The sequence below is a fragment of the Hydra vulgaris genome, chromosome 10, assembly GCF_038396675.1.
Source record: "Hydra vulgaris chromosome 10, alternate assembly HydraT2T_AEP".
Taxonomy (NCBI): Eukaryota; Metazoa; Cnidaria; class Hydrozoa; order Anthoathecata; family Hydridae; genus Hydra; species Hydra vulgaris.
In genome coordinates this window covers 13,936,867-13,955,149 of record NC_088929.1, presented here as the reverse complement: position 1 = coordinate 13,955,149, position 18,283 = coordinate 13,936,867, and the positions used below count along the sequence as shown (strand labels likewise).

The following is an 18,283-nucleotide window of genomic DNA, read 5'->3' as shown; positions in this document are numbered from 1 at the left end:
AAATACATTACAAATATAATCAGATAGACATATTGTAAAAAGATAACGAAAAAAAAATCATTAAAATGGATTGAATTTTAGCTTTACGACTTTTAGTTATATCATATAGTCATATCATATCATACTTTTAGTTATATCATTTAAACTTAGCATTATAGCCAAAAACTGTTGCATGCTTTTAAATCACGTATTAGACACTCAAATCACTTTTCTATATTTTTACGATAAAAATTCACGCTGAGCAAGCAAGAAATTAATAATGAAAAATAAATTTTTGAGTTTCTTCTACTAAATTTTGAATACTATATTAACTAAATTCCCCCAATCAACCCATTAAATCAACTCATTAAATGGACTCATTTTTTCTTTTGTCTTCTTTTTTTTAAAAAAAAGGCGATTTCTAACAGCAAATCAATTTTAAAAAGTTCTTTAAATTGTTTGATAATAAATAGCGTCAGAATTTTATGTTTTACTTATATTTATATTTTATCTTTTACTATATCTTAATCATATTAAACACCATTTTCACTGCATTATATTCATTATTAGTTGCATTTGTTGACATATTTTTTTAATATATTAAACTTGTATTGAAATTAATCTATTAAATTTTTACCGTTAAGATGAAATAAACAGCTAGAGAAACACTTATAAGTTCAAGAGTAATTCGCCACCAATTGACATTAAATGGAGTGTAAAATGAATTATTCGTTTCTCCTTTTGGCAAGGTTATTCCAATGACAGTCCATAATAGCGTGTATAGAAAGTTAATCACTACGTCAACCATAGAATACATTCTGCCAAATAAATTCCATTTGATGGTAATTAATTGAAGAATGACTGGATGCATGATCAATTCGTTCTCGTTATAGATGCAGATAGTCTGAAATAGAATTTTTTCATTATTGAACACAAATGAACCCGTTTGTATATATTATATATATTACATATGTGTGTGTTTGCTTGTGTGTGTTTGTTTGTGTGTGCGTGTGTGTGTGTGCGTGTAAATTTGGGGACGCCCAATTGTAGTAATCGCTAATATATAAAAATTTGTTGTTTCTTTTGAAAAGTGAATTGAAGCCAGCCCAGCAAACATTTAGTCTAAAAAAGACGTTTTTAATACAACTTTCAAACGTGTTAAACTTTTTTTATACGCTTAAAAGACGTCTATTTTAGACCGAATGTTTGCTGGGAGGGAATCCAATGAAGTATAGATTCATACTTAATGAGTGTATATACTATCTGAAAAATAATTCAAATTAACAATTTACATGTTTAAAAGAAAATTCGGTAATAATTAAAATTTTTTGAACTGAAAATTTTATTAAATAATTTCTTTAAAAACTATATCGCGACAGTAGCGCCATTTTTATGACCCCATCTTTACAGCATTACGGAATCAGTAAAACAGTGGCATTGTTAATTACATATTAGATACTAATTTAATTTAATATCAAATATCTAAATGTAAAATTAAAAGTAATGTCAACTTCAACACTACATGAAATATCAAATTATTTGCTGCAGAGTTAATAACACAAGTTTTAACCAACTAAAATTAAAACCGATTATTAAGAAATGATATAAGTATGGCAAATTTAATATTTAAAAATTTAAACAACTTCTATAAACAGTTTAAACAAGTTGGTCAAAACAATAAACAGCACATGGTGACAATCCCAGTCACTAACTATAATATGAAAAGTTGATTCAAATACTAAAAAGTAACCTCTAAAGGAGTTCTTGCATACGATGTTCTAATGGAATTGCCTTTTTTACTCGCCATTTTTTTCCAAACTCCTTGCTCCAAATAGTTCAAGTAAAAATACTGCTTTCGTAGGGCTTTGTCAATAATATAAAATTGTCCTAATGCTATCTTTGCTACATCAGGCATTTTTTCGATTAAAAGAACCATCAAAGCTGTTCCTACGTCATCAAAAATGCCAACTGGTGCACCTTGTTCAATTAAAAATCTGCATGCCTGAGATCTCCCTACAAATATATATTTTCGTTACTTTACGACTTCTTCATAAAAGAATAGCATACTAAAAAAAATGTTAATAATATAAAGTTTCATAAAAACAACTTTAAAAACTTAAAAAATAACAGTCAAAGAAAAAACAACTTCTAATAGACTTCTGTTCTACTACTTACTAATAGACTACTGTTCCAATGTACTAGAGTAAAATAACTAGACAAGGTAGTACCTATTGATGAATAAGTTAATTCGCCTGTCTACATTTAAGATGTTATAACAAAATATTAAGATGTCAAACAAAATATTAAGATGCCACGAATCAAAAGTTTTACTGCTATAAGTTTTTCTAAATTTATATTTACATATTTTGATTTCCTGCATTCAAAAACAGTCGCACGATCTGTAATGTTAACATTTTAGAATATAGACACTTTTCTAAAATTTTAAAAACAACCATTATTTATAGAAAAATTATATTTTTTTCATTAAATATCATTGAATATCATTAAATATTAAATATATCATTAAATATTATTAAATATCAAATATATCATTAAATAAATGAGTTAACACAAAGAAGTTAATCAAAGATTGTTTTATTTGAAAAATAAACTTAATCTAAAAAAACAAATTAATAGGGCTGGTAACACATTTCATTAAGGTAGAAATAAACTCTTTTTTTTCAAATAGCGCTGTTATTGCTTATGTAATAAAGTTGCGTTTTTTATATCAAGGAAGACGGAATGTAAAATGCTGGCTGATTACTGTTGGACAATGACACGTGAATGTCCAAAACTCTAACACAAAAGAAAAACCAAAAAAAATTATTTTTTACCAAACCATTAACAACTTAAAGACAATTTGTTGTTAGAGTGATCAAAGGTTAACTACAATAGGATAAAATCTCGTCACGTTGGTTTGACAAGGTTCTAACTGACATTTTCGCCAAAACTGAGATTTTGGCTAAAATTCTCACGTTTGGCTCAATTCTATCATTCTCATCAAGTTGTTTCTTTGTCTTCGAAGGTTCAGTTTTTTTATTTTCTTTAAACCTGCTTAACTATTAGTCTAAGTGACACATTAGTTAAATAAAAATGAATCATCAACGAAACATCTAAGAGAAAAGTAGTAATAGTTTTTTTTACTTTTTTTTGGTCTAAAATAGAAAAATTCCTCATGCATCTTATTTGATTACCGTTCAATAATTTTTTTTGTAAATTGTTACAATTCAATTTCCCTACATTCATCCATTTGATGTTTTGTCATGCGATGCGTAGTCTTAGATATATTTTAATTGGCCAACTTTCCACTGTACTCAACCAGTCTCGCTCTACCCTAACCAAACCTTATTTAATAAACAAATTCAACAAACGAACAAAAAAAGTTCGAAAACAAATACCTATACCTGAAACCTGGGCATGTAATGAAAGAAAAACATACCAAGCTGGCAAAAACTATACAAGTCAAAATGGAAACCACTGCACAACCATAAATAGACCAAAAAGTAACTAAAAGGAAAACAATTAAGTAAGTGACTAAATAAAATTATTTCACTTTTCATCAGAAAAAATTAAGTGTGTTTAACTTAACAGCATACTTTTCAACAACAAAAAAAGAGTTTTTATCAGTAATCTTTTTTGGTACATACAGTACATATATGTACTGAATCAATTGCGATCAGAGCCGGCAATGATCTTGACAGTGCCTTTTGCAAAACTTTAGATGCTGTGCCAGAGGAAAACAAAGTGAGCAACCTAGTTACTCAATCTTACTCCTCCATCCCTCAAAATTGGAATAGTATAGTATCAGATGTTTTGTTACATTTTTTTAAAGAAAATTCAGGCATTATCTACATCACTACGAAGTAGCCCTTTTCTCTTAGATCGTGCGTATTCTAAAATTGAAAAGCATATAAGGAAAGCTGATTTTTATAGTCCAATTGGATTGATAAATATCTTAATATAAGTTAACCAAAAATATCCAAACCAAAAAAATTGCGTTATACAAATGAACCTACAAGACTTTAACTTAAAGTTTACTTAAATATCACACATTATACATTTTATATCTAGCAATGACCGGAACAAACCTATAAACTGTTCAATAAAAAAATAAACCTAAAGGAAGAAATGTTAAGACTAGGTCATTAACTAGCAGTGTTTTGAACAAATAATATATTAACATATTTAAACTTGCACAATTGAACATTCAAGCATAAAAAAAGAAAGACATTTCTGTTAATGCCTCTCAAGGACCGGAACTACTGTCGATTAGTTCTTCACCTTAAAAATAGCCGAAGCCATGAAAAGCTTCTAAACCTTCTACGTAATGGTTTTAAAATTTAATAAGAAAATGAAGTACTATAGAGAAAACTAACAATATGGGTAAAAAAATATTTAAGCTTTAACCAAGTTTTAAATTTTATAGCTGAAACAATATATTGTTTTAGCAACAATACTTAACAGTGACTAACTGCTTCAGTCACAAAATTTAAAAGTAACTAACAATGTTCTACCTACCGTTATTTTTGAACTTTGTCATAGTGAAGATATGACTTTTTGTCATTGACTAAGTTTTAATTGGATTTTTGAGTTATTTTTTTCTTTGACGATAAAAATAGGGACAGATATTACGAATATATATTAATATGTTTTTATGGTAACAACTTAATAAACTTTGACGAACTCGACAAGCTGCACTTGTAATATTATTATTATTTTTTTTTTTTTAAACATCTGTACCTAGTTTGAGTATTAGCAGAAAGAAAAATAGACCCGATTCATAAAAATGTTATTTTCAAATTTTGTTGTTGTTGATGACCAGTTTTATGTAACTGTTAAAGCAACAAGTTTTTTTTTTATCGGTCCTTATAAATATGAGCATTATTAATAGTATTATTTTGTACCATTTAAAAATCATATACATAGAATTAGTTTTACTATTTAAAAATCGTATACAAGTATTCATAAGTATTTCCAAAATTAGTTACTAATCTGTACCGTAAAATGAGGTGACTTTGGCCAAATTAAAAATTTTTTTTTTTTCAAAACTTAATTATAAATGATTAATATGTTGATATAAATTGCATTAGATGTGCATGATGCCAAAGAAAGAAATAATTAAAATAAAAAATAAAAAAATTATATCTTTGACCCTCTTTTTTTAATTTCAAAGGTGAGTCAAAGTCACCCCTGTACTGGTGGTGACTTTGGCTACCTAAAAGGTAACTATATTTATTGATTAAAATTATTTATCATTTCATAGTTTACATATTCATAGATACATGGATATTAGGTGATATGTTGTTAAAACAGAAAAATATTAAAAACAACAGCTTGAAACTAACTTGCAAATTTATTCAAGATATAAGTCACAAAGAAGCCTTATTAGTATTTACAACTCAAAAAACTATGCTTATAATTGTACTCTGAAAATCTTGTAGGGTACACGTGATTAATTTTATTATAAAATGTAATAGGCATTATCTGTGATATTTTATTATGAAGATTGTACATAAAAACAAAAATTTGATTAAAATTTAACGGAAAATCATCGAGTATGAGATAATTTTTATATAGTTCTTAAGGGATTTGTGAATCGACCTGCACTTGAATAAATTCTGACAGCGTGTTTTCGTCTGCAAAGCAGTTTTTTTTTATTTTACTCACATCTTGCCAATATTTCTTGGTGAGCGACACTAAGAAATATTTGCATAGTTCATATAACGATGTAGAAAGTAGGAATATAAAATTTGGCAGCAGTTTTGGTTTAATTAATACTTCGCTTAGTATATATGACAATATTTTTTTAAACTTTATCTTCTATCGTTTTTATGTTTTCCCTCTACGTCAAGTTTTCGTCAAGCATCATTCCTAAAAACTTCATTGATGACTATTTAATTATTTTAGAGTTGCTAATATAAAAATAATATAAATTTAAATGTTTTTTTTATCGTGAAGACTATATAAAAGAGTATACTTAGTTTTATTCAAATTTGTGGACAATTTGCTCGCTTTAAACCATTCCGCTAGATTTAAAAACTCGTTGTTTACTATTTGAAATAAAAAGTTAACATCTCCATCAGAATAAAATAAATTCAGATCAAACACAGCTGATTTTAAAATTTTTTCAAAACTTATGGAAATCATTAACATAAATAAAAAATAAAAATGGACCCAGAATGGAACCTTAGGGAACACCGCAGTTTAAAGTCGTGTAATCGGACTCAACTTTTATCGTATGATAAGCATTGTTTTTTCTTATTTAGATAACTTTTGAGCCAATCTAAATATGCGCTTTTAATACCAGTCTAAATATGTACTTTTAATACCATAGCTTTTGAGTTTTTTTATAAAAATGTTATGGTTAACTGTATCAAAAGCTTTGCTAAGATTTATAAAAACTCTGAGGTAAACTTATTATTGTCATTTGACAATAATAAGTTTACCTCATAATAATAAGCTTTAAACATATCATGAAGAATATTAACAATCGCATGGTCAGTTGAACTACCTGGCTGAAATTCAAATTGGTCATGGTCATTTAACCTGAATTACCTCGCTGAAATTCAAATTGATCATGGTCAGTTGAACCTGGCTGAAATCCAAATTATTATAGATTTTTTATTATTATAGAATTTTTTTATAGATTACTATTTATCTTTAGAAAAGTCGAATTTCGATTAAACACAAATTGCTTTAAGATTTAAGAATTGAAATTGGTCTGTAATTTTCAGGATTATTCCTGATTTGAAAATAGGTATGACCCTTTCAATTTTAAGTTTATCAGGAAAACACCTTGTTTTAAAGAGAGATTAAAAATATAATAACATTATAACAATTATAGAAATTAAAAATAGATAACATTATAATAAGCAATATTATCACCGATTTTAGGAATATTATTATCAAAAGAAGATCTTTAATTTTTGCTTTCTGCCTGAAAAAAAATAGCCTTGAAAAGTAATTTTTTATTTATTTGTGATTTTTAATATTCTCAGTTAAATAAAAAAGTTAAAAAGCTGCTTTTCTAGAAGCTGTCAATAAAATCTTCATAATTTTTGCATATATTATACAAATTTAATCTTTTCATTTATATAGTTTTATATATATAGTTCATTATACTTATGTTAAATTGAGTGAAATATTAAAAAGTAAAAATAGAAACTTAGTATTCGATAAGCTGCTTATGTATATTGCATATCTGAATCTGCTCTACACTAGCATATTTCTGATAATCAAGCTGAACAAAGTATGAATTCTTTTTTTAATGAGGATTATAACAAGTCTATAGAAGTTAAACAGAATCTTCTATCTTAACTTTCCTAATTGATGGAAGATTTTATTAATAATCAATTAAAAAATACATGCAACTGAACATGCGTAATATGAAAAGAACAAGGTTTATTATTCTTTTGATAAGTTAAATAAACTAGTAGGATTGGTAATTAAGCTGATAAAAGTTTTAATTCAGGGTTTTTAAAGCATCATTTTTTCCCTTTTTTATGCAAACCTTTAAGCTTTTCTTTATACAAATTAAATGAATTTAACAAAATACCAGCTGAAAAATATTTTAACTTTTTGACAGAACTATAAAAAAAGCGCGATGTCATTTCCGTCTATTATATGGAAATAAAATTAAAAACTAAAAATTTGATATTAATCGATTCTGAAAGCGATAAAGTTTTCACTAATTTTATCAATCCCTGTTCATACAATATGTAATATAGAACCTATGAATAATTTTTTCTTAAAATATTTTGATTTGTATTTGATTAAACTTTCAAGATTTAATATGAAAAAATATACACAAAAAACTGAGGGAAATTATTTTGTTTAGCTTATATGAAAAGTGCAACGCTTATAATTGTAGCTTTTGGGCAAAAACCTGCACAAGACAAGTGTAGGTATTTGACCTTTAAATGCCAATAAAATTTATGGAAAAAAACTTATTGTAAGCAACAATGATATTTTGAAGAGCTAAAACTCAAATTTAGAAACTCATAGTTACGTTACTTATGATAACAGCTGTTTCTACATGCAACATTAAGGTAAACGGTAACATAGATACTGACTTCTTACTTTCGATATTGTCCCCATACCCAAGTTAAAACGAACAAATAAAAACAGTAAAGAATCTGAAAACACCCGTTAGCAAATTACGAAAAAATTCGCTACGTTAGAAATTCGTTAATTTGGTAGTCAAAATATCTATTTCTGTTCTTTTCTTTACTAAAATCAATGACTAAAATCAATGACTAAAATCAATTTAAGAAACTTATTAAAAGTATTGTTATTTATAATTTGTTAACCCGCAACAAACTTTTAAGTATCTCAATATACCTCGCTCTATCCTACTCAGTATTATTACGAAACCGAGGTATTTTTTTTTAAGCACAAAAAATAAACTTATGCGAATAAATTCGCGTTTACAATATTTAAAAAAACCAATTACCGTTTTAAAATACAAGACGTAAAACTAATTTCGCTTTTACCCATTTTTAAATTTTTTTAATTGAGTTGTTTTATAAAAAGCTATCTTGCTCCATTTGCAATCTTTCCCAGTTTTCCCCGAACTGTTTGCTAAAACTATTTTAATAAATTGCATTTTAAATAAAACTATGGAAATTAACAGTTCTCATTTATAAAAAAAACAAAACGTTGTATTTATTAATTGAGAAAATTGACAAAAAAATTCTAAGCCACAAAATTATTTATTTAGATTTTTTATTTTTTTTCAACTTTTTTAGGTAAGTACTGTTTATCAATAATAACTAAAAGTTAATAAAAAAAAAAAAATTGCCGCTAGATTTTAAGCCGTGTTTGAAATTAAAAAAAACGAAAATAATCAATTTTTTTTTTTCAAATTTACCATTTAAAAAAAAAAATTTATCTGCGACTTAATGAAACCTTAAAGTTTTTATCTGCAACTTAATAAAACCTTAAAGTTTTTATCTGGAACCTAATGAAACCTTAAAGCTTTATTTAATAACTAATAGCTAATTTAATATAGTGCAGACAACATTATTCTAAATGTTTTTAAAAAAAAAAAAATTATTTTAAACCTGTTTCAGCAGCAACAAATAAAGGGGTTCTTCTTTTATAATCTCTAGCACCAATGTCACCACCCATATGCAATATAATGCGAGCACTGTCAACAGCATTGTTTTTTGCCGCGTAGTGAAGTGGTGTTTGATTTTCTCCAATTGTTTTTGCGTTAATAGAAGCTACATGAAAATTTCAGTTTTTAGAATTAAATAAACTACTTTTCAAATTTATATATATATATATATATATATATATATATATATATATATATATATATATATATATATATATATATATATATATATATATATATATATATATATATATATATATATATATATACAGGGCCGGCTAAACAGCGTGGCCAAGCACCAAAGGCGCGACTTTAAAGGGGGCGCCAAAAAAATAGAAAATTCAAAATTCAAAAACAAAAAAAATTAAAAATAAATATAAATTAAAAATAAAATAGTTTTTAGATTAAGATTTCATTTTTATAAAAAAATTTTTAAAGAAAACTTTCCATAATTGTGGGAAAAAACTAAAAACCAGTTTATACAGTACTACTGGTATAATCCACATTGAACAAGTTTTTGCTTATGAAGCTAACTCAATTCAATGCATGTTACATTTTTTACTCTTTACAAAAAAATGTTTCAAAAGAGGATATAAAAACAACCATCATGTTTAGAAAGAAAAAATTATAAGGAGCTAAAAACCTAAAAAGAAAACAAGAAAAAGATGTTTCTCAGTCAAAGTGTAAGGGAAGTTTGGAGCAGTATTTAAAAACTTGCTCAGAAGTTGTTTCAGTGCCATTCTATTAATTACAAAAGTATTCAAAACATTCAAGTAAGAAAATCAAACATTTAACAATTCATCATATATTAAATTTGACGAGAATATCATTAACAATTTAAGTAATATTTAAAAATTTGATTACAGTGTGACCCATAACTAGCCAAAATGATCTCAATTGTAATCATTCTGAAACAAGCAACCAATTGGACACCATCATTGAGTCTACAACATGCGCAGTTGAACCAGAAATCTCCGATAATTACTTGGATGTTGGAAGCTGACCTTAAAATACTGTGTCATTGACAGATCTACTGGTCAAAGTTGGTCCAATTCAAATAATGGATTTTGACTTTCCATTCACTAGTCAAGAAGGAAAAAAACGAAGATTTAATATAAGTCATTATTTTTGGAAGCTACCAAAATTGGGGAAAAATATAAACGTGAGTGGCTAGTTTATTCTAAAACAAAAGACGCTGCCTTTTGCATTTGTTGCAAGCTTTTTTCTAAAAAGATTGCTGAGGTTTCTGGTGAAGGTGTATCAAAATGCAAAAACTTAAATAACAGATTGAATGCTCACGAGACAAGTTTAGATTATTTGAATTGTTATATGACCTGGCATGATCTTTTTAAAAGGTTTAAAGGATCATCTACAGTTGATTCAGTTCAGCAGAGACAAATGGACGAAACAACAAAACCCTGGTAGCATGTCTTACGAAGGACTCCAGATAAACTTTATGATAACAATAATGGTTGCTTTTTGAAAACAGTGGAACTGCTTGCAAAGTTTGATCCTGTGATAAAAGAGCATATCAGGAGAATAAAAAGCAAAGAAATTTACAGTCAATACTTGGGTAAAAATATTCAAAATAAAATTATTCAAATTTTATTTAAAGCAGTCAAAGAAAATATAGTAGTTGATTCGAAGGCAAGCAAATACTACTCAATTATTGTTGACTATACTCCAGGTATTTCCCATACTGAACAGATAACAATAATTCTACGTTTTGTGTCAATACTGCCCACTCCAGATGAAAAGGAAAGCTACGTTGATATAAGCGAGCATTTTTTAAGCTTTATTGACATTATTGATACTATAAGCGCTGGAATGACTGAAAAATATTAGAAACTTTGGATATTCATTGAATTTCTATGCAAGATTTAATAGGACAAGGGTATGATAATGGATCGAACATGTGAGGCAAACAAAACGGAGTTCAATCCAAGATCCTTCATTTTAATTCACGAGCCTTTTATGTTCCTTGCTCATCTCATTCACTGAATTTTGTTGTCAATGATGCTGTTAGAAGCTGTTTATACGCAGTAACATTCTTTAAAATTGTGCAACATTTGTTTGTATTTTTCTCATCTTCAACTCAACGACGGAACGTTTTCCGTCAATTTGTCAAAGATTTAACTTTGAAAGAACTTTGTGAAACCAGATGGGCAAATAGAATTGATGCCTTAAAACCATTAAGATATCAACTGAGAAAGATAATACAAGCTTTAGAAAGCTTTTGGAATAACGAATTACCTGTATCTTCAGTAACAGCAACCAAAAACAAATTTGAGTCCAGAGCACTACTGCTGAAAATTGACTTTAAATTTGTTTGCTGCCTTATCACTTGGTATGATGTGCTGAGTCAGATTGAGATAACAAGCAAATCTCTTCAAGAAGTCAATTTAAATATTCCTCAGGCTTTTTCATTAATTTCTAACACTTTGGAGTATGTTAAAGATTATAGAACTGATGAACAACTTCAATAGATTTTAGAAACTGCAAGAAAATTGTCTGTTGAGCTAGATATTGAGCCCGAATTTGAAAAAAACGTGGTCGTTCCAAAAAAGAATGTTTGCTTATGAAAGTCAAGAGAAATCAATGACTGAAGAAAACAATTTTAAGATTAACTTTTTCAACAGCATTTTAGATCACGTTATTGGATCTTTGCAGGATTGGTTTGAAATGTTTATACAGCATAATAATCAGTTCAACATTCTTTACAGTTTAAATGCCAGGGACATTACTGAAGATGAATTACTAAAAAAATGCATGGATTTAGAAAAATTATTATCTTGCAATGAGTTAAAAGATGTTTCTGGAACTGACTTGTTTGAAGAGATGAAATATTTACGAAATCATTATAACGGAAACTACTCTCCAAGAAATATTTTAGACTTTAATTGTTCAAACAATTTGAATGCAGCTTTGGGAAACTTATTTGTCTCTCTCAGAATACTTTCAATTCTACCTTTATCTGTTGCAACAGCAAAAAAAATCTTTTCCAAGATGAAGTTAATCAAAACGTATATTTGCTCAACAATGACACAGGATAGAATGGATGGTCTGGCAATGTTATCAATAGAACAAGCAATTGCAAAAGAATTGGACTTAGAAAATATGATTAAATCATTTGCTATTGTAAAAGCAAGAAAGGTTAAATTGTAAATAAATATTGAAAGTTCATTACGAATGTCCATAATACGATTTATTTTTTTATACGGGGGCGGGGCGGGGGTGAAGCCGGGGGGCGGCGGCGCCAATTGAAAAATGGCCACAGGCGCCATATGCCCTTGAGCCGGCCCTGTATATATATATATATATATATATATATATATATATATATATATATATATATATATATATATATATATATATATATATATATATATATATATATATATATATATATATATATATATATAGCTCGTACGAACTAATTTAAAAAACTATTCCAAGGAAATGTTTATTTTTCTAACTTATCACAGTTAACAAGTAAATTGTAAATAATTGTAAATGATTAAATGTTTTTAAATATATAACAACTTTTAAAAAAAAAAAATGTAAACCATTACCGCCTCATCGTTGCCAATAATTTTAAAAAGTGAATTTTAATAATAAAGATCCTATTTTACCAACATAAAAGGGTGTATGCATAGATAAGAGAGTATAGTGTCCCCTTATGTTCACACTTCCTACCTCTTATTGCAATGGTCTTTAGTAAGGCGGACGTAGGTTTCATTAACGCCCTTTTTTTAAGTCCGCAAAAAATAGGTTTTAGTAGGTGCGTACGGGTCTGAATTTTACGGCACCAATTTTCTGTGACCTTTATTAAACATCTGTATAACTAAATTTGTGAACTTAAGACATGCAACAAAAAAAGAATTAACACCTATGCCAAAAACGCGTTTGTAGCGTGGGAGTTATAAGAATGTGTTTTATCATTTTAATTGTTAGATCTTTATATCAACCTAATTATTATTGAAGGCATCTTGGTTAAATTTCATAGCAAAAATATTAACACTCTTGTACTCTATTTTCACACTCTCTGGAGGTACCTAATCCTTTATGTTTTCCTACTTTAACAAATCAACAAACAAAAGATAAAGATATATTACAAAATTACCGTTAACCGAACAAAAATTTCGGTTGAAAAGTTGGTTGAAGTTTACTCAAGCAATCCTTGTAATAAAATTTTGTTACTTAAATAGAGATAACTTTTTGTAGAATCATTTAAATATTAGTTTAAAGCTCTTTGTAATGTTATATAACAATCAAATATTTAAATAGTTTGATATTTTTACACACGTACCTGGCTCCACGCTAGTGGAGTTTGATGATTTGATGGTTTGGGAATATACTTTTAATATATACAGAGGCGGTTCTACGAATAAAATAAGGAGCGGGGTGAATCCTCAAAATGTATCAACTGGCTTTTAAAAAAAAAAAAAGAAACAAGGTCCTCAAAACGAAAATTTAACCGCCTAAAATCGTGAGAACACCGACTTAAAAATCACCTTTCTTAGGGGGGTGAAAAGGTTTTTTTTTTTTGTGTATATAGTTTATATAATAGATTTAAATATATTTAACGAACTTTTCTGCAAGGAAAAAATTTGTAATTATCTTGTTTATCTTTTACCAATATTACGAAAAATTATCACGTTCATGTTAGCGGTTTTTGACGACAAGACCTAGCGGTCTTCTACGAGTCCCTGCGTTCTTTTATTTTTTACCGATCTAACTTTGTAAATTTTTTATTGACATTAATTTTTTTATTCTTATCTTGCAATCTTTATATTTTATATTTTAATATAAATTTTACATAGGAGTTTAACTTACTTTTATTTATTAACTAATAATTAATTAAAAACACAACTAATTTTTTCAATTTTATTTAGCTTTTCATTTTCTTTTATGTCTGCTAACCCGATTCGATGTGTACCGGTAGTCCCTATTTAGTTCTTTGCTCAAGTATAAAAACTAAGAGCTAGTTAGGGTTAGTAACTTTTTCTATAAAATCTTTTTTTCTTTTTGCAAATGCATTTAATGAGGGTTTTATTGTTACAACTTGGCGAATAGTTTTTCTCTTGACAAGTAATAACTTGGCAATTTCAATTCAATATATAAAACAATTTGTTATACCATAAATCTTTACCCTTTAAACTTGCGTTTTCCCTAGCAACCAGGTAGGCTGCATTCCAATCATCCACCAATCTCGCAGTAATATAATGTTCGATATGTGTTACAGGGTATACAAATAAGCATTTGCGTGAACCCATTTACGAACCTACCTTAAGTAAAACACCGTCTATTAAGTATTTTATCGAATAATTTCTTAAAATAAAAATGAATTGCCTAAATTTTATTTACAAAAAACAACAACTTTTGATTAAGAATTGAAAAGGTTGTTTTTTATGACATTTTGTTTGCAATATTATGTTTTTTTAAATGTTTTAATTTATAAAAGATTATAAAGAAAAGATTATAAATTTTAAATTCACTATAAAATTCTGGTTCTTTTGAGACCCAGGTTGATATACTTTTGAAGAAAAATAAATTAACTGATATATGGGAGCCAGTGTGTAATCAAGGGTCATGATGGGTAATCTTTTTCAAAAATTAAATAAAACCAATAACTTTTCAGTTACTTTCAAACCAAAGTTCATCTTTTTTTTTTTTTATATTGGAAACTAGAGATACCAAAAATTTACCAAAAAGTCACATTCCTAATATGCAATAATAAAAGATGCCAATCCATAAATGTGCAAACATGTTTCTCTGGCCAATCCAGTGTCATTTTGACATTATTTGTAAAACCATTCCATTTGTTGTGGCGTTGTTTTGTGGATTACAGAAGTCAGCTAGTTTAGAACACTTGAAAGACATCACAGGGGAGTTAAGAAATCTTAGGCAATGTCCATGAAGTATGTATGCAGTAAAACCATTGATTAAGGGATCCCTTTTCATTGCACACACCTGTATGCTTTTTATGTTCATGAATATGATGCTTTTGTTAATAAAAAAATAAATCAAGTTATCAAATAGATAGAGAATGAGAATTAGTCACACTGCGTACATACTTGCTGTCTTAAACCACCCCCTCTCTCTCTTGTACGTATTTATAAGTTTTTGGGTAACCCCCTTCCCCATACCTGCATACACACTTCATAGAAGACCATATTTCAAATGATATTATTGATAATAATGGAAAGTTCATACAAGTAAAAGGTAACAAAATTTTAATTTGTGATACCAGCTAAAGCTCTAATTTTATCGCTATAATGATCATTATGGATGTGATTGTAAGGTGGAAAAAACCTATGATGGTTAAATAATTTTTTATGCCCGCTGGTACTCACAGCTAAAACATTAAGAGGAAAAAATCAGAAAAATCATCACAAGGATATCAGTGTCTTAACGTCACTTAATAAATATATGATGCAACAGTTCCCTCTCGACACAATTCAAGCTGTGGACCTTGCTTGTACTAAAAATATAAATTTTATCTGGAAAAAGGGGTTCTTCTTTGATTTTCATCTGGGCAAATTAATTTATTAACTGTTTACTTATGTTCCTTAAAAGAATATATTCATATAGAATTTAATTCTAGACCATATTGTAAAACCAAGTCTAAAATATAAGAAGTTGTGAAAAGCCTCTGAATTCAGAACTTTTCTTCTAAATTGTGGGCAAGTGGTTTCGAATCATATACTAAGCAAAGAAAATACATCCATTTTTTAATTGTTATTTTAAGTGTTGCTATTCATATACTGTACAGAAAAAATTAATTGACTCATTAAGATTATGTTCATGAACTTCTCTGTTGCTTTGAGAACAATACCAGGGTGTTCTACTCTGTCTTTAGCTTTCATTGTTTAAATCATTTTGCTTGTTGTTGATTTTGTTTAATTTTTGTTAAATGTTGTTTTTGTGTTTAAGTGTTGTTCAAGTGTTGATTTTGTTTATCTAAATTTTGAGTATCTAATGTCATAAGAATACAGTTAATCTTTTAGAGCCCTCATCATCTGTTGTGTGTGTGTGTGAGTGTGTGTGGTCTCTCTCTCTCTCTCTCTCTCTTTCTATATATATATATATATATATATATATATATATATATATATATATATATATATATATATATATATATATATATATATATATATATATATGTATATATATATATATATATATATATATATATATACATGTATATATATATATATGTATATATATATATATATATATATATATATATGTATATATATATATATAAATATATATATATATAAATATATATATATATTTATATATATATATATATATATATATTTATATATATATATATATATATATATATATATATATATATATATATATATATATATATATATATATATATATATCAAGGGCTATTCTAGAATGTTTTCAATAGTGTCGACCGTGTTTGTGCGCCGCCCAAATTAAAAATTGAGGACCTTTTTTTTTCACGTTTTTTTTTACGTTTTTGCGGCAAATATTGTTTTTCTCACCAAAAAACGCCGATTTATTTAACATTTTAATTGTTATGCCGGGACACTTAACATTTTAATTGTTACTGATTTAATATTTTTGGGCAATGTTTAGAATAAAATAATATATATATTAATTTTCTTTAGTGTTCTAAATATTTTTATCTAGCTGTATATATTTAAAAAATAACATTAAAAATAATTTTTTCGTTAGAGTTGCAGTCTATTTCAAGATACGATGCTTTATGAAATCTTAAGCAAGTTCAATGAAATGATGGCAATGGGTCATGTCAGGTAAAATGGTAATATACAATACAAAAATAATAAATTTAAAATTATATACCATTAAATAAGTTGATAAAATATATACACATGCAAATGTGTTATTATTTATTCATATTGTGGTACAATGACATGTTCTATTATGAGTCTATTTTCCATTTTTCCAGAGTTTAGATAGATCATTATTTGTTAAACTTTGTTATTATATAATTGAAAGCACTGTTAATAATATAATACCACTTGGTACTGATAAATTTTCAGAACAAAATTTATTTATATTTACTTGTGCCCACAAGCTTTATTTACTGTTACTTATTGTATATTTATATTTTAAAGTAACAGATCATTGTAACTTTTTGAATTTTTTGAACGAAGTTAAATTATATAACATCTTTTAGAAACTTTTGGGTACTGGTTGTTGGTGTTTTTTAAATACAAAGGTAGGCTAAGTTTTATAAATGTGTTTAAACTTCTATGTAAACTTAAACAAACTGAACTAATTTTGCCACATTCTTCGATGCTTTTGTAAAAGTCTGAGATATAATGTCATTTTTTTTTTCTAGGTTTTCTAGGTTTATAATTGCAATTTGAATTGCAAAGCAATGAAGCTTATAATGATGGCAATAATTAATTCTTATCTGAAAAAAAAGTTTCATAACTTTGTATAAGACAAATTTGTTGAAAAGGTAAAAATCATTTTCATTTTGTTAATATTTAGACAATTATTTACTTTTTTTTTTCTGGCTAATATTTTTGCTTATTATTTTCAGCTCGTACCATTGTTTTCAGACGATAAATAAATCTAAATTTTATTTGGAAAAGAAGAATGCAACATTCAAAAATTGACTTTTAGATCTGTCGAAAAATCAATTGTAAAGTTAAAGCGATGCTATAGGCGAGCCCATATATCTATGTCTCTGAATATGTATTATATTGACTCAATAATTATATTGACTTTTTTTAAGCGTTATCTAATATATTATTGAATTTATATTTTATATTTAAATATATATATGACACCTATCAATTTCTCCAAAAATAATTATTTTTACGATATAATTTAACTTTACTAAATAAAAAGAAAATTATTTAAAGTAACTATAAAATATCATTTATAGAAGTATAATTAGTTAAAATAACTATAAAATATTTTTTTATTAAAATGTAATTAAATAAAATAATTATAGCGGAAATATAAATATAACAGGTTTTGCGCAAAATTCTCAAATTATGATATTAAGTTTTGAGTTCAGAATGATATCAATGCGTGATTTCATTTTGATATCATATTGATATCATAAATTCTTTATATATAAATTATAATATCAGGGTTTGAGTTCAAAATAATATCGATGAGTGATTTCATTTTGATATCATAATCGTCTCCTTTCATGATATC

General features: G+C 26.9%; 1 protein-coding gene across 1 annotated transcript in view; it reads right to left on the bottom strand.

Annotated features, from left to right (window-relative positions):
* Positions 1 to 18,283, bottom strand: part of LOC100201978 (transient receptor potential cation channel subfamily A member 1) — a 38,560-nt gene that overhangs the window by 15,167 nt on the left and 5,110 nt on the right. The window contains exons 2-4 of the mRNA XM_065807303.1: positions 9,042 to 9,203; positions 1,730 to 1,992; positions 617 to 883 (exon numbers count right to left, since the gene is read on the bottom strand). Of these exons, the coding sequence (XP_065663375.1) occupies positions 617 to 883; positions 1,730 to 1,992; positions 9,042 to 9,203 (692 nt within the window). The remainder of the gene's footprint in view (positions 1 to 616; positions 884 to 1,729; positions 1,993 to 9,041; positions 9,204 to 18,283) is intronic.